This window comes from Gigantopelta aegis, chromosome 1 (genome assembly GCF_016097555.1).
Source record: "Gigantopelta aegis isolate Gae_Host chromosome 1, Gae_host_genome, whole genome shotgun sequence".
In the NCBI taxonomy this organism is placed as follows: Eukaryota; Metazoa; Mollusca; class Gastropoda; order Neomphalida; family Peltospiridae; genus Gigantopelta; species Gigantopelta aegis.
Genome location: NC_054699.1, coordinates 31,105,112 through 31,123,171, shown reverse-complemented (window position 1 = coordinate 31,123,171; position 18,060 = coordinate 31,105,112). Strand labels below are relative to the sequence as shown.

At 39.9% G+C, this 18,060-nt stretch overlaps 1 protein-coding gene across 2 annotated transcripts in view; it reads right to left on the bottom strand.

The window, feature by feature from the left end:
• Nucleotides 1-18,060, bottom strand: part of LOC121373667 (myosin-VIIa-like) — a 66,221-nt gene that overhangs the window by 37,156 nt on the left and 11,005 nt on the right. For both annotated transcript variants that reach the window (XR_005958112.1, XM_041500391.1), the window contains exons 2-11: nt 16,365-16,568; nt 12,668-12,943; nt 11,849-11,935; nt 10,884-10,979; nt 7,751-7,866; nt 5,596-5,713; nt 3,576-3,704; nt 2,014-2,084; nt 1,599-1,701; nt 442-669 (exon numbers count right to left, since the gene is read on the bottom strand). Coding sequence is in view for 1 of the 2 variants with exons in the window: in XM_041500391.1 (XP_041356325.1) it covers nt 442-669; nt 1,599-1,701; nt 2,014-2,084; nt 3,576-3,704; nt 5,596-5,713; nt 7,751-7,866; nt 10,884-10,979; nt 11,849-11,935; nt 12,668-12,943; nt 16,365-16,568 (1,428 nt within the window). In the remaining variant the exon portion in view is untranslated. The remainder of the gene's footprint in view (nt 1-441; nt 670-1,598; nt 1,702-2,013; nt 2,085-3,575; nt 3,705-5,595; nt 5,714-7,750; nt 7,867-10,883; nt 10,980-11,848; nt 11,936-12,667; nt 12,944-16,364; nt 16,569-18,060) is intronic.

The window sequence follows — 18,060 nt, the reverse complement described above, 5'->3', positions numbered from 1 at the left end:
AATAGAATACCACGTTCATGCGTGTCCGTTAAATGTCATCTCGCAAAACTCCAGTTATGTTTTGTATCTTTATATAAAATGCCTCAACTTTTGTTGGACCAAGATATATGTCGGTCATATGCAATTATGAATCAGACCCATCTGAGAAGTCGATATTGTAGCTAGAATGACCACTCATTTCTTGTTTTTTTATGCTATAGAATTTATTATATTAAAATATATTATAAAAATTTACATATTTATATAAAAAAAACCGTATCTATATATTTACATTTATATATTTTATATAAACTATATTTTAAATTGGCAATGAACAATTTTGAATTGCAGTCAGCGGAAACTTTATGGAAAAACGTTTCCGTTTATTAAGGGTGTAGTTTTGACTATATAAGTCAATTATTTGAACTCCTTGGATTCGAAGTTCTAGCCGAAGATATTTACATTTTGGCATTTATATTCGCCGAGTGATATCCCGCGCATGATTTGCTGGTATATGACGTCAGTTCCAGCAGGATCGAGCTTGGCGTCGTGCCAAGGTGTGAAATATTCCTTCCGGAAGTAGAGTCGCCAGAGGGCGCTGCTCTCCTTCATTCCCAGCTCCCTGGTGCGCTGCTCACACTCGGATATGGCATCTAGGATCCTGTGTAGGCCGTGGCCAAGACAGGAGATCTACAGACGAGAGTGGTCAACGTCATTGTTTAGATTAGCTTATTCAGAAACACAAATTAATAATACTCAAGGTCACTATGTTGTTCAAACATCCATACCTAACATTTGTAATAATTATTATTCAGATACGTTTTATTTTCGCAAGATCATCAACACAATACATCATACTTCTGATTGTATTTGTGTAGATTTACCAACAAAACAAACAAAATTAATCAATCGGAGAAACAAACAGACGAAAGACGGGAAGGATAGTGTTACACATAATGGAAAAGAGACAGAGGTTGAGAAGAGAAATCAGAAGACTTGGAAACATATGGATTGATAAATAAATTACAATGGAAGAAAATGGAAGAATGGATTTTTTTTTTTAAACACCAAAGCAAGATAACGTAGGTGAAAAAAGTAACAAAGTTGAAGAGTTGTGATCAGAGAGAGAGAGAGAGAGAGAGAGAGAGAGAGAGAGAGAGAGAGAGAGAGAGAGAGAGAGAGACAGAGACAGATAAGAGAGAAATCCCTCAGAGAGAGAGAAAGAGAGAGAGAGAGAGAGAGAGAGAGAGAGAGAGAGAGAGAGAGAGAAGAGAGAGGGAGAGGAAATCCCCAGAGAGAGAGATACAGAGAGCCCATACCGAGAGAGAGAAGGAGAAGAGAGGAGAGAGAGGGAGAGCACAGAGAGGGTAGATGGAGAGAGCAGAGAGAAGACCGTGGATCTTTAGGCCCGAGAGGAGAAGGCGGGATTATATAAAGAATTCGACAGGATATTTTACAAATAACAATGATTCTGTTTCCAGAGGAAGATTAGAAGTTGAAAAGAGATGAAAACAAGAATATTACGAATTAGACAGGATATTTAACACAACGCTTTGTTTAGTTTCTAGATGAAGAACATCAAACAGATCTAGAAGAGACCGTGGATCTTTAAGGCCCACCTTCTGCTGCAGACAGATGTAGACGGAGAATCCCTGTTTCTGCTTGATGTCCACCATCTCGCAGATCTGCCAGCACAGTTCCTTCACCGTGGAGGCCGCGTCCCCCCCCCCCCCACCGCCCCCCCCCCCCCCCCCCCCCCCCCCCCCCCACCCCCACCCCCCCCCCCCCCCCCCCCCCCCCCCCCCCCCCCCCCCCCCCCCCCCCCCCCCCCCCCCCCCCCCCCCCCCCCCCCCCCCCCCCCCCCCCCCCCCCCCCCCCCCCCCCCCCCCCCCCCCCCCCCCCCCACCCCCCCCCCCCCCCCCCCCCCCCCCCCCCCCCCCCCCCCCCCCCCCCCCCCCCCCCCCCCCCCCCCCCCCCCCCCCCCCCCCCCCCCCCCACCCCCCCCCCCCCCCCCCCCCCCCCCCCCCCCCCCTCACCTCCAGCAGCAGGCGATCGTTGTTCATGAACGTGATCGGTATCAGGATCGGCTTGCTGTTCTTGGCAGCCTGAAGAATAATGGTATTTCGTTGACACTTTCAACCCTAGGTTTCCTGGCGTGTGTGCAGAGGGAAAGGGGTTTGAGGAATCGATTCTTGTGTTCAAATCGAATTTCCTTTTTTAAATTATTTTTATTATTATTCGTGCTGATGAGTCCAGGTGCATATGCAGTGAATTGTGCCAGAGGTTTAGACTGTGGTGCGCGAAGTTTCTAGAGAAGTTTCCAGAGAGGTTTCTACCATTCTCCTGCTGAGAATATATTTTAAAGAAAGACAATTCGCTTGAAGCAGGGGGTCGCCGATTTCTACAGATGTGGACTTACCCTTCGTGTAACTGTGGATACAGATTAGAAAACAATATCCATTTTTTCTTCCAATGTAAAATGCAGGATAGCATAAACGATGGCCTTTGTTGAACCAGTTATGGATCACTGGTCGGTGCAAGTGGTTTACACCTACCCATTGAGCGTGCGGAGCACTCACTCAGGGTTTGGAGTCGGTATCTGGATTAAAAATCCCATGCCTCGACTGGGATCCGAACCCAGTACCTACCAGCCTGTAGACCGATGGCCTAACCACGATGCCACCGAGGCCGGTATGAACAACAGAGACAGATTCTGTGTAATTCCTACAGCATTTTCAACAAATAGATTTACATTGACTGTTATATGGTCGAAGCACATTAATCGATGCTAATAATAAAGAAATATTTACTTATGTTGAAATATATTTTTTTTAAAACTAACAAAAAAAAACCCTCATCGTTTTGATTAATAAAGTATTATTTAAATTAGAATAAGGATTATTTGTAAATGTGACAGCGAGTTTAACTGCAAGTGATGTACTGTTTGTGTAATCTTTTGCATCATATTTTTTCCTTCACATTCTTTTGTATATAATTCATTTCCATCCACTGGTTATCCTTGAATGTATACATGTAGTTTATATTTACAGCTATGTAATATAGGTCACCAAGTATATTGTATGAAGTTGTCAAACTTGTGCCCAATTCTTTTGTTCTTTGTACAATAAAATATGTTTGCAGTCAATCGGTGGATGGTTCAACCGTTGCACATGCAAGTGGAATTATTAGCCATTCATTCATTCATTCATTCATTCATTCATTCATTCATTCTTTCATTCATTCATTCTTTCATTCATTCATTCATTCATTCTTTCATTCATTCATTCATTCATTCATTCTTTCATTCTTTCATTCATTCATTCATTCATTCATTCATTCATTCATTCATTCATTCATTCATTCATTCATTCATTCATTCTTTCATTCATTCATTCATTCATTCTTTCATTCATTCATTCATTCATTCATTCTTTCATTCATTCATTCATTCATTTCATTCTTTCATTCATTCATTCATTCATTTGTTCGTTCGTTCGTGCTTTCTTTCTTTCGTTTACTGATTTACTTGTTCATTTGAATACGGTCTTAGACCCGATGTCCGTCGAATCCGGTCACGGTTCTCAGAACATGTTTACCTGAAACTCTAGCCAGCTTGGCGGGAAACTGCGCGTGCCCACGAGACCTGTTCGTCTGAGGATCCGATCAACCTTCTGCGCATACTCGGCAGGTCCATCTCGGAGAAAGGTTTCAAAACATGGCGCAAACTGCAAGGAAATAATGTTGCTGAAAATTACACTACATTTGGTTTAATCAGGTTTAGGTCACTTTTACTACGAGTGGACTTTAACTTTTTAACTTTAAAAACGCCTTTTTAACTAGCTGAAGAAAATATTACATTACTGTCAGAGGCGGATCTAGGGGGCCCCAGGGGCCCTCCCCCCCCCCCCCCCCATAATTTTGTGACAGTTATAATTTTATTATATATTCATTTTCATTTTTTTTTACGATCCACTCCAAACCTCCCCAAAAGTTCCATTGGCATTCCGCCTCATATCATTGTCCACCCCTCCTAAATGGATTTTCTGGATCCGCCACTGACTGTGCTCTGTTTCTTGCTCTACTGTTTCTTTAACAGGGCCCTGCATCTCCCCCTATCTTTCAACTTCTTTCTCTGTCCAACTCCGCATCCCAGTCCTTATCTCTCCAACCGCGATAGGTGCTTCTTTCTTGTGTCCACTCGTGACACACATCAGCCATTAGCTATCAGCTTTAGTCCTAGGTTTAGTCAGGATTCAATTCAGCCAGTCGTTTTTCGCAGTTGTGATCCTTCGGTTCAACGTGTATCCTAAACACAAGTCTGGCTAGCGTTAGTGACAAACAGTTGCTGAACTTGCATCAACCAGCCAGGCAAGCGTTAGTGACAAACAGATGCTGAACTTGCATCAACCAGCCAGGCAAGCGTTAGCGACAAACAGATGCTGAACTTGCATCAACCAGTCAGGAAAGCGTTAGCAACAAACGGATGCTGAACTTGCATCTACCAATCAGGCAAGCGTTAGCGACAAACGGATGCTGAACTTGCATCTACCAATCAGGAAAGCGTTAGCAACAAACGGATGCTGAACTTGCATCTACCAATCAGGAAAGCGTTAGCGACAAACAGATGCTGAACTTGCATCTACCAATCAGGCAAGCGTTAGCGACAAACAGATGCTGAACTTGCATCTACCAGTCAGGCAAGCGTTAGCGACAAACAGATGCTGAACTTGCATCTACCAGTCAGGCAAGCATTAGCGACAAACAGATGCTGAACTTGCATCAACCAGTCAGGCAAGCGTTAGCAACAAACAACTAACGATTTCAGAAGAGCGTTCAGTGGCTACTTCTGGCACCAATCTAATTAAAATTAGCTCCACTATTACATGTGGATCTAACAGTAGCCCGTTGGAGCTCATGTCCAGTTGACCTTTCATTCGACCAATCAAAACCTTACTTGCAAAATCATGCCAGTGATTTGAAAGAAGTTGAAAACATCCGGGATTCTGCCGAGGGTATACGAAATGATTCGGGTGAATTACGAAGTATGCCGGAAACTAATTTCAATATAACATTTTATATAAAATTCGTTTCAAGACGAAAAACAAAACCGTGATGGTATAGCCATAAAATCAGTTTATACTAGTATACAATCCAGAGTTTATTACTGCACTTTTCCCCCTGGGTTGTTTTTTTGTTGTTGTTGTTTTTGTTTTTTTTTAGGTTTTTTGTTTTTTTGCAATGTTGAAATAGACCAACAAGTTCGCCTATTGCATAAATAGTCTCGCCCGATATTTTTAGAATTTGTATGCTTCCGATTGGTCGATATTTAAATTGTTATTTATATACCTCTCAAGACCGCACCCTTTGTGAACCGGAATTCCTTCAAAACCGGACATTTTACCCAGTCCCTTTTTAAAATCGGGACAGAACATAACCTCTCTAAACCAGATCCCTCTTAATACCGGACATTTGTCTTGGTCCTATGGATGTTCGGTTTAGAGGGGTTTCACTGTAGATAAAATGTCATCTGGACATGGGAGTCCACGCAAGGCTGTTAGCTCTACTGGTAGACCAGTAGAGCTAATTTTAATCAGATTGTTCTGGCACAAAACTCACCTTCTCTGACGGGGTGAAACATCCTGCAAGCAGCATCATGAGAACCCAGCCCCTCATCATGCTGTTCCGTGACGGGTTGTTCGTCAGCTGTTTACACAGCTGGCAGTACAGCTCATCCCTACATTGATTGAAACGTATTTTATTGCATATAATGTACAAATGGATTGGTCACAAGTTATCCAACTTACGAGGCCCTCTCCTAATAACATACAATAATGACCATATAACAATAACGGCGACTACAACTATTACAAGAATATACAAAAAGTTAAATATTCAAAGAGAAGTATATACTCGAGATTAAGAAACCCCCCCAGTGAATATTAGTTTATTAAAGGGACAGACCCTAGTTTCAGCCCATGAAAATGCACACTAAGTTTAGTTAATCTACAAACCTGTAACACATTTCGATAAAGTTACAACTGAGTGAAACATAAGTCTCTGACTTTGAAATAGTGAAATACCCTCTAAAAATAGACTAAAACTGGACTCCATAGCTGTTACTTCTCAGACACATGTGCGTTTTTAATAATATAGGAAATGCATTTTGTGATATTAAAAAGACCAGGACGACCAAAAACACTTTGAATGTACGAAAATGGATAATCTAAACAATAAAATCTAAGTAAAGTATGACTTTAGTTATCAAAAACTGCTCTAATAGTAAAAAAATATGCCCTAGTGTTTACAAACTAGGGTATGTCCCTTTAATAGTTTAAAAATCGTTTCAAAACATAAAAAAGAACAAATATAATTTTAAGCTGTAACATTTTTTTTAATGGATTAACACACGAGATGCAGTAGAATTAAAGACTGGTATAATGTGTATCAATTTTTTTTTTTTTTTAACGACGCACTCAACACATTTTATTTACAGTTATATGGCGTCAGACATATCGTTATAGACCACACAGATAATGAGAGAGGAAACCCGCTGTCGCCACTTTATGTGCTACTCTTTTCGATTAGCAGTAAGGGATCTTTTATATGCACCATCCCACAGACAGGATAGTACATACCATGGCCTTTGTAATGTGTATCATTTCACAGAATCGAGCAGTTGTATTCAAGTAAACATTTGTAATGAAACTAGCCACAATACTGATTTGCGTTTCTTTTGGTTTTCAGTATATTTTCGGGACAAATTAAAATATAAATATTTTTTTCTAAACAGTATTGTTGCGATTGTTTGTATGTTAACTGTCTCGCGATGCCGCCTTTAGTTAGATATAGGCATGAAAATAATACTGCAATGAAAATGATTGGCTCTAACCTGAGACGTAGCCCAGTGGTAAAGCGTTCGCTTGATGCACGGTTGGTCTGGGATCGATCCCCGTCAGTGGACCCATTGGGCTATTTCTTTTTCCAGCCAGTGCACCACGACTGGTACATCAAAGGCCGTGGTATATGCTATCCTCTCTGTGGGATGGTGCATATAAAAGATCTCTTGCTGCTAATCGAAAAGAGTAGCCCATGAAGTGGCGACAGCGGGTTGCCTATCTCAATATCTGTGTGGCCCTTAACCATATGTCTGACGCCATATAACCGTAAATAAAATGTGTTGAGTGCGTCGTCAAATAAAACATTTCCTTCCTTCACAGAATTGAGCATTTGTATTCAAGTAAACATTTATAATGAAACCAACCACAATACTGATTTGCGTTTCTTTTGGTTTTCAGTATATTTTTGGGACAAATTAAAATATAAATATTTCTAAGCAATATTGTTGCGATATTTTGTATGTTAACTGTCTCGCGATGCTGCTTTTAATTAGACATAGGCATGTAAATAAAACTGAAATGAAAATGACTGACTCTAACCTGAGGTCTATAATTTGACACCTAATATCCGATGTATTTTTTCGTGCTGGGATGTCGTTAAACATCCGTTCATTCATTCATTCATTCATTCATTCATTCATTCATGCATTCATTCATTCATTCATTCAATCATTTATTCATTCATTCATTCATTCATTCATCCATCCATCCATCCATCCATCCATCCATTCATTCATCCATCCATCCATCCATCCATTAATTCATTCATCCATCCATTAATTCATTAATTCATCCATTCATTCATTCTTTCATCCATTCATCCATCCATCCATCCATCCATTCATTCATTCATTCATTCATTCATTCATTCTAACCTGAGGTCAGTTCTGTAGATTCCCATGGCACACACGTACTGGACTTTCTCCAACATCGACTCACGACCATCGCTAATAAAAGGCAAGTCTGTCATCTCAGACATTGGATTCTTAAACTGGAAAACAAAATAACAGAAGAAAAAAAATAGCATTTAAAGGGCCAGTCCTGAGTTTACAAGCATTGTAAAATGTTTCCGACCAATAGAGCCTTTTCATTGACGTAACATACAAATTAAATACATTTTCTTATTTAAAATATCAGTGTCTGTATTTACACACCTCACCTATCTGGGCTGTATGTCCAGGACAGTGGGTTAGTTGTTAATTGTTAGTGGTTAGTGGTTAGTGAGAGTGAGAGTGAGAGTGAGAGTGAGAGTGAGAGAGAGAGAGAGAGAGAGAGAGAGAGAGAGAGAGAGAGAGAGAGAGAGAGAGAGAGAGAGAGAGAGAGAGAGAGAGAGAGAGAGAGAGAGAGAGAGAGAGAGAGAGAGAGAGAGAGAGAGAGAGAGAGAGAGAGAGAGAGAGAGAGGGTGTAGTGGTCTTACAACTACCCATTGAGTCGTTAAAACTCGCTCTGGGTGGGAGCCGGTACCGGGTTACGAACCTTATGTCCGATGGCTTTACCACGACGACACCGAAATAAAAATTCCAAATTAAGTTTTACGTTTTATGCATGGTGACTGATAATGGTTTAGTGCATATTCCAATCCGCTGACACACTCCCCCACCCCCATATAATAATAAATTAAAGTGACAGTCCTGAGTTTATAACCATTGTAAAATGTTTTCGACCAACAGAGCCTTTTCGATGACGTAACATACAAATTAAATACATTTCTTATTTAAAATATCAGTGTCTGTATTTACAAGGTGTCTGTTGTTAGCCTAATGCTTGTAGTAGCCCAAACTGGATTTTACCTTCCAATAATTTCGTAGGTACGAAAAAATATATATAACAAATTAAAGTAAAAACTGAGATCTACAAACAATAGTATACGACAGCAAACACATTCGATATACAGACACTGATATTTTAAACAAGAAAATGTATTTAGTATGACATAGTAGTCGCCAACAAGGCTCTGTTATCGCAAACATCTTACAATGGCTGCCAACTCAGGATAGTTCCTTTAATAAAAACAGAAGTGTACAGTGAAACTCGTCTATACCGGACACCCTTGGGACCAAGTAAAAGGTCCGGTTTTAAGAGATATCCGGTTTCGAGACGTACTCTTCTGCACAGATATTTGAAAAGGGACTATGAAAAACGTCCGGTTTTGAGGGAATTCCGGTTACCAGAGGGTCCGGGTTTTAGAGGTTTCACTGTATTTTTTATTGATGGGTTCTACCATTATTCATTTTATTTTATTTTACGTGTTCTTTTTTCATTTTTACTTTTGTTGTCTTGTTTTTTCATTTTCTTTCTCTTCTTGTTTTTTTCCGTGTTTTTTTTTTCTTTTTTTCTTCTTTTTCTTTTTTAATTAGGTTAAAAAATAATTCAAACAATTTTAATTATTATTGTTTCACAAATCATTATATGATACACACCACGACTGGTATACCAAAGGCTGTGGTACGTGCTATCCTGTCTGCTGTGTGGTGCATATAAAAGATTCCTTGCTACTAATGTAAAAATGCAGCGGGTTTCCTTTCTAAGACTATAATATATCAAAACATTACCAAATGTTTGACATCTACTAGCTGATGATTAATAAACCAATGTGCTCTAGTGGTGTCGTTTAAACCAAACTATTTTTTTTAATTATATGATACATGTACAATGTGTTTGGGAATATTGTTAAGGCCTAAAACAAAAATGCGTTTCCGGGAACAGCTTGAAAACAAATAGGTTCGGTCGAATATTTTAGTTTTTACTCTAAATTTTTACTCTTTTTACTTACAAATTAATTTTTAAAATTGAAAAACAAAATATATTGAATGGTCGAATTGTCGGACACAATTCTTTTTACACCTATTTAATTCATTTCATTTTAGCTTATTTTCGTGCTTATATTCAATTAAGGTTCAAGCACGCTGTCCTGGGTGCACATCTCAGCTATTTTGGCTGTCTGTCCAGGACTGTGGGTTAGTTGTCAGTGGTTAATGAGAGAGAAGAGGGTGTAGTGGTCTTACACCTACCCAGTGAGTTGTAAAAACTCGATCTGGGTGGGAGCCGGTACCGGGTTGCGAACCCTGTACCTAGCAGACTTATGTCCGATGGTTTAACCACGACGCCACCGAAATGAAAATTCCAAATTATGTTTTACTTTTTATGCATGGTGACTGTGAGATAAAATGGCAATAGGGTATTATACGTTAATGGTTTAGTGTGTGTTCTAATAAACTGATACACTTCCCATGTAACAATAAATTAAAGGGACAGTCCCGAGTTTACAACCATTGTAAAATGTTTCCGACCAACAGAGCCGTTTCGATTATATAACATACAAATTAAATACATTTTCATATATAGAATATCAGTGTCTGTATTTACAAGGTGTTTGTTGTTGTCCTAATGCTTGTAGTAGCCCAAACAGGATTTTACCTCCCAATAATTTTGTACGTACGAAAAAATATATATCACGAATTAAATTAAAAACTGAGTGCTACAAACATTAAAATACGACCACAAACACATACGATATACAGATACTGATATTCTAAACAAGAAAATGTATTTAATTTGTATGTTACGTCATCGACAAGGTTCTATTGGTCGGAAACATTTTACAATGGTTGTACACTCAGGAGTTTTTCTTTAAGATGTCACAAGTCATGTAATTATTTAAGAAAATAGCTCTAATTTTGTTTCTAGTTTTGTTTTGTTTAACGACACCACTAAAGCACATTGATTTATTAATCATCGGCTATTGGATGTTAAACATTTGGTAATTTTTACATATAGTCTGAGAGGAAACCCGCTAAATTTTTTCATTAGTAGCAAGGGATCTTTTAAATGCACCATCCCACAGACAGGATAGCACATACCACGGCCTTTGATATACCAGTCGTGCTGCACTGGCTGGAGCGTGAAATAGCCCAATGGACCCAACGACGGGGATCGATCCCGGGCCGACCGCGCATCAAGCGGGCACTTCACCACTGGGCTACGGCCTGCCCTATAATATAAACTCACCAGTTCAGAATAGTTTTTATGTGCTTCTTCAATTTCTTTCTTCGTGTATCGCTTTTTGAAAGCCTCCTTCACTCTCGATATTACCTGAGGGTGGTCCTAGTTTAAAAACAATGTGTCAATTAGTAAATAGTCACCAGTGCCGTAGCGTGGGCGGGGAGTGCTAACGGTACACTGGTTAGGGGCGCAATACTTGCCTTGCCCCGGGCGCTGGCAACCCACGCTACGCCAATGATAGTCACAACTATTTTCTGATTCAACATACATATGTAATGTTTAAAGTTATAATTAAAATTTAATACGTCATTAAAGGCGTAGAACCTATAGTTTCAGCCTGTAAAAATGAACATTAAGTTTAGTTAATCTACAAACCTGCAACACACATTTGGATAAGGTTATAACAGAGAGAAGCTAAAGTCTGTGATGTTTAAACATCATAAATAACTCGAGCTTGTCTCATTAACCATTACTTCTTAGACGAACGTGCGTTTTTTTAAACTAGGGTTTGTCGCTTTAAGGTCAAAGTGAAAATTTAACCTTCACCAAAAGTCGACACAAACGTCCAACACATTTGTTTAGGTAACGTATTGGTATAGTGTCAGTGTCATTTCTATATTGAGAAATGTACCTTCTGCCCCAGCACTCGGCATCTGTCTAGCATAGTTTCAGGTTAATTTAGAGCATGTTCAATTTAATATAATTAGGAGATGAGCGTATTCTGATTTTATTATTTTGAGGTAGGTTATTCTAGATTTAACACCGCTAAATGGCATTTAAAACCTAATGTTTTAACTAACCAAAGTGTATATTGTAATACTTTTAATGGTACATTTTGAAAAACAATATTTTTTTTAAATAATGTAATTTTTTTTATTATTATTATCATTATTATTATTATTATTATTATTTGTTGTAGTTTTATTCAAATCTAAAATGATCATGTTCTTCCTCTAAGTTAAAATACTGACCCCTGGTAACTGCAGAATATGACTCATATCCGGTTCCGGTAAATCTCCCATAATCCTCAAAACCATTATCCACGCTGAGAGAGACGCCTGGAGAAGAAAAGAAAATGTCTGAATATGTTGAAATATGAACGGCACAAACACTTCTATAATTGTTTAGTCGCAGAGAAGCTTTAATTACAATGGCAACCTAGAGAGGAATGTTTATTATTTAATGCTCCTAGTACAGTTTCCCCAGAGCATTTCTCATTTGAAAATAAAATTACAACATTTTGGTGAATTTGAAGACTATTTTGAGCTTAGAAATAAATGTTATGGACCAAACTTTAAGAAATTAATATTTCAAACACGTTTAGGCCAATAATAACCACACAAACTTGCGATAATGTTTTCTGTTGTTGTTTGTACGTTTGTTTGTTTGTTAGATTGTTTCTGTTTGGTGAGTTGGTTGCTTTTTGGTTTCTTTTTATTGTTGTTTTTCAGTTTTTTGTTGTTTTCTTCATAGTAATAAATACATGTGCTCCAGAATGCTTTCTACAGTACTGTTGTTTTTGTTGTTGTTGTTGTTGGGGTGTTGTTGGGGTTTTTTTTTTGGGGGGGGGGGTTGTTGTCGTCGTTGTTGTTTTTTGTTGTTGTTTTTGTTGTTTTTTGTTGTTGTTGTTTGTGTTGTTTTTGTTGTTAGGAATTTGATAAAGCCTATTTGAGTTGTTCGATTTCGTTGTTTTAATTTGGGGGGGAGGTATTATATCTTTCTTTCTTTGTTGTTGTTGCTGTTGTTGTTGCTGTTTCGTCGTTGTGGTTGTAAACTGTTGTAGGACTAACCAGATGATCTCTCTTGTCCTGTTTCGGTAACAGCGGCTGCTGAAGGGCGGCACAGCAGTACGTGGGCGGTATCTTCATCTGGAACCGCGTCTGCGCAAACGTCGTGAAGCTCGAGGGCATCGGCGCATACACGTCTTCCGGTTCCGGCGGAAACGCCCCAAGGTCCCCTGTGTTGTCGTTGGACCCCTCCGGGGATGTGTCCTCCTTGATTTGTCCGTTTTCAGTCTTCATCGTAATTTCTTTCCCCGGAATCGTGTTGTCCATAGTGATGGATTCCTGCAAGACATTAATTCACTAGAAATCTTTATTCTACCCAGACTTGTATACCGATAGTGAGAATCAGCCTTTCATGACTTAGGCGTAAATTCCATTAAATGCATATTGTCACAGACCACTCACCTATTAAATGATCAAACAAAGTATTACGTAAACAAATATAAATTTGATTTGTCCCTAAATATACTTTATTCAACCATCTATGTAACCACCATACTCCACTTACTAATGCTATTTTGTAAAAATTATTGAATTATGGAAATGGTCCATAATTCAAAAACTAATATTGCCAAGAGGGTTGACGTGGATTTCACTCCATCATGGTTCAGTTATGGTGATACGATAGCTAGATTTGGTTTCCAAAAATTAATGTAATTATCATTTATTATAATCTTTTTGAGAAATAAGGTCTTTAAATCTGTGACAGTATGCCTTTAATCTGTAATCTATATGTGTATTCGTATACGCATACGGAGTACGCATAATTGGAATCTACCCAACCCATGTGCATAGAAAGTGACTGATGCGGATTACGCATTACGGATTAGGTATATGTATAGTCAAATGGCCTCGGTGGCGTCGTGGTTAGGCCATCGGTCTACAGGCTGGTAGGTACTGGGTTCGGATCCCAGTCAAGGCATGGGATTTTTTAATCCAGATACCGACTCCAAACCCTGACTGAGTGCTCCGCAAGGTTCAATGGGTAGGTGTAAACCACTTGCACCGACCAGTGATCCATAATTGGTTCAACAAAGGCCATGATTTGTGCTATCCTGCCTGTGGGAAGCGCAAATAAAAGATCCCTTGCTGCCTGTCGTAAAACAGTAGCCTATGTGGCGACAGCGGGTTTCCTCGTAAAACCGTGTCAGAATGGCCATATGTTTGACGTCCAATAGCCGATGATAAGATAAAAAAAAATCAATGTGCTCTAGTGGCGTCGTTAAATAAAACAAATTTAATTTTTGCGCCTTGTTTGTATGTTTTAATCGGATACAAACATAAACGTACGAGACAGGGGACGGGAGGGGGGGGGGGGGACAACTGCCCCTCCAGTGCTAGAGCAAATCATAAAATTTGGGCTAAAACGATAAAGAAATTCGTGCAAAATGGATATAAACATAAAGGTCAAGTAATGTAATGGAGGCAGATGGGTTGGCACTGCACAGACGCAAACGTAAAGAAGAAAGGAATTCCAAAGCAACTGTCATGTTAGTGTTGTCTTTCCGTACTGTTTGTACATAACATCTGTTTTTGACTTCTAGGGTAGTGGCGAAAAGCGGGACTCCAGTGTTCTTAATATCTGTAACATAGTAAAAACTACTCAAATACATAGCACTGTAGATCCAACTAGTGGCTTTGTTATTCATTTGTCGACATATCAAAAAATGAAAAATAGCAAATATATTTGTTGGAGACAGCCTTTGTATAAATTAAAGAAGCAGTCTTGTCTATCAACGTCACCGAACTACATTGTTAAGCCTCCCCCTTAAACAGGGACAGGACGTAGCCCAGTGGTAAAGCACTCGCTTGATGCGCGGTCGGTTTGGGATCGATCCCCGTCAGAGGGTCCATTGGGCTATTTCTCGCTCCAGCCAGTGCACCACGACTGGTACATCAAAGGCCGTGGTATGTGCTATCCTGTCTATGGGATGGTGCATATAAAAGATACCTTGCTGCTAATCGAAAAGAGTAGCCCATGAAGTGGCGACAGCGGGTTTCCTCCCTCAATATCTGTGTGGTCCTTAACCATATGTCCGACGCCATATAACCGTAAATAAAATGTGTTGAGTGCGTCCTTAAATAAACATTTCCTTCCTCCTTAAAGCAAATCCCTGATGATGCATGACATTTTAAAAGGCCCTGATGAATGGCAAGCAAGAACATTTTGACTATGAGATTAGCAATAATAAAAAGCCATGTATAAGCGGAAAACAAGATATTTTCCACTATCCTTTATTTCATTTCAACTTATTTTCATGCTTATATCCAATTAAGGTTCAAGCACGCTGTCCTGGGCATACACCTCAGCTATCTGGGCTGTCTATCCAGGACAGTGGGTTAGTTGTTAGATGTTAGTGGTTAGTGAGAGAGAAGAGGGTGTAGTGGTCTTACACTTACCCATTGAGTCGTTAAAACTCGCTCTTGGTTGAAGCCGGTACCGAGCTGCGAAATCTGTACCTACCAGCCTGTAGTCCGATGGCTTAACCACGACACCACCGCGGCCGAATAGCTATCAGAATAGTACTTTAAAGATCAAGTATGAATGGAAAGCAAGATAACCTCAACTATGACCATGGCACTTTAAAAGGCTATGTAGAGTGGAGAAACAAGAACATTTGAACTATGAGCAGTTAGAATATCGTCGTACCGGCCTCGGTGGCGTCGTGGTTAGGCCAGTGTCTACAGGCTGGTAGGTACTGGGTTCGGATCCCAGTCGAGGCATGGGATTTTTAATCCAGATACCGACTCCAAACCCTGAGTGAGTGCTCCGCAAGGCTCAATGGGTAGGTGTAAACCACTTACACCGACCAGTGATCCATAAATGGTTCAACAAAGGCCATGGTTTGTGCTATCCTGCCTGTGGGAAGCGCAAATAAAAGATCCCTTGCTGCTAATCGGAAAGAGTAGCCCATGTAGTGGCGACAGCGGGTTTCTTTCTTTCTTTAGAATGTCGTGTAAAGTAGAACAAATATGAGGCCCCGTATGAATGGAAAGCTTGAGAATTTGAATTAGGAGCATAGCACTTTAAAAGGCCCTGTGTGAGTGAAAAACTAGAAAAGCTCAACTATGAGCATGGCACTTTAAAAGGCCCTGTGTGAGTGAAAAACTAGAAAAGCTCAACTATGAGCATGGCACTTTAAAAGGCTCCGTGTGAGGGTTTTTTAAGAAAAGAAAAAAAAGAAAAATACCATTTCAACTAAAAGCATGGCACTTTAGAAGGCCCTTATGTGGAGGGGATGTGTGTGTGTGTTTGTGTGTGTGTGTGTGTGTGTGTGTGTGTGTGTGTGTGTGTGTGTGTGTGTGTGTGTGTGTGTGTTTTGTTTTTTAAAAGACGATTTCAACTAAAAGCATGGTACTTTAGAAGGCCCAGTATGTGGGGGTTTTGTGTGTTGTAAGAAAAGAACAAATTTTTTTAAAGACGATTTCAACTAAAAGCATGGTACATTAGAAGGCCCTGTATGATGTGGGGTGTGGGGGGGGGGGGGGGTGTGTGTGTTTGTGTTTTTTGGAAAGACGATTTCAACTAAAAGCATAGCACTTTAGAAGGCCCTGTAATACTTGGAGTTGTTGTTTTTTTGTGTTGCTGTTGTTGGGTTTTTTGTTGTTGTTGTTGTTTGTTGTTATTTTTGTTTTGGGTTTTTTGAGGGGTTAAAGACGATCTCAGCTATGAGCATGGCACTTTAAAAGTCTCAGTCACTACCAGTCGCTCCAGCAGTGTGGATTTCGACAGCGTGGCCTTGTAGTAGTGGTCTGCGTCGTTGTGGTTGCCCTTCTTGCTCGACCTCCCCACCGTGGAGTACTCCGAGACGCTGTACATGTCGTCATCGTCGTCGGGTTCGAACGCCGTCGCCGGGCCGCGAGTCTCGTTAACCGCGATACTTTTGCGGGCAGAAGCAGCGTCAGGCTAAAGAGAGAAAAGAAATAAAAAATATGTTAGAGGTTTTCATCATTTGGGTTTTGCTGTTTTATTGTTGTCATTGTTTTATTTTGTTTTGGATGAGTTGTGTATGTGTTTGTTTTGGTGTTTTGAGTGGGTTGGCTTTTGTTTTGGTTGTTATTGTTGTTGTTGTTGTTTTGTGGTTTTTTTTGGGGGGGTTGGGGGGGGGGTGGGGGGGTGTATTTGTGGATGTGTTTCTTTTTATTTCGAGGTTGGGGTGGTACATTTCAGACAGGGGCGTTGCTTCGCACATTATTTTTCAAAATTAACTAACATACATCTCATAGATCTCAGGACAAAAGCCAGATTATAAAGTTGTATTAAACTTATTATTATAAACTTAATTACGATTATTACATTCTCCAGAAAGTTTGGTAGAGCATGCCTAGGAAACCCCCTAACTTTTTTTTATAGTTTTGCACACTCTACGTCCCTGACTTCAGCATAAAGTGATAAATGATACAGTGAATGGAAAAACATACTGCTATAAGTGTTATGGTGGTGGCGATAATGGTAGTGTTGTTGTTGTTATTATTGCTGTTGTGTGTGTGCGTTCGTGTATGTGTGTGTGTGTGATAAACGACTTAAAATGTCTAGGTTTCTGACGTCATGCTCAGTTGTAGGTGGCCTCAGACCACAATTATTTACGCTATATTTTTCTATATAGCCATAAGCGTACAAGCTCCTTTTTTTTCCCGAATGAAACGAAAATTCCCGAATCTGGATAACAGCATTTATTCATATTAGCATTATCGCCAAACAACTACAATACGGTTGCAAACGAATCACAACTCATTTTTGTATGGCTTGCAACTATGTTTGCGGGTAGAATGACGGAAATACATGGTAAAAAGGTCTAAACTTACCACATTTTAACAACACCGCGGGGGGGGGGGGGGGCAGTTCCCCCCCCCCCCCCCCCACGCACCCCATCTCGTACGCTTGTGTATATATCGTTAGTGGATATAGCATATTTATTAATAGTAGAGACACGGATGTTTATGCACATTTGCCTGCCTGGGGGCAACATACCCTGAAAAGGACAACCCCTGTTGTTCGGGGTCCCGTTCCACGAAGCGATCTTAGCCCTAAGATCAACTTAAATGCATAGGGTAGCTATGCACTTAAGGTAATCTTAGGGCTAAGATCGCTTCGTGGAACGGGGCCCAGCTATTTTTCCCAGAATATTGATTTAAACAAACACACCCACTAAACCTGGCCATAGTACACCCATTTTACACTAAAAGTACTACATTTGCATGGATTGGAACTATCATTAAAAAGCCATCTTTAGTGTTAACAATTTACATATGTCTGCAAACTGCATGCTCTCCCTTGTCAACTACCGGTATAAGTTACAATTTCAAAGCTGTGTGCAATGAAATAATCACAATCAAACTGCGGTTTACTTGCGCAGATATATTTCCGGATGGGAAGATAACAGTAATTTGTGGCCTAT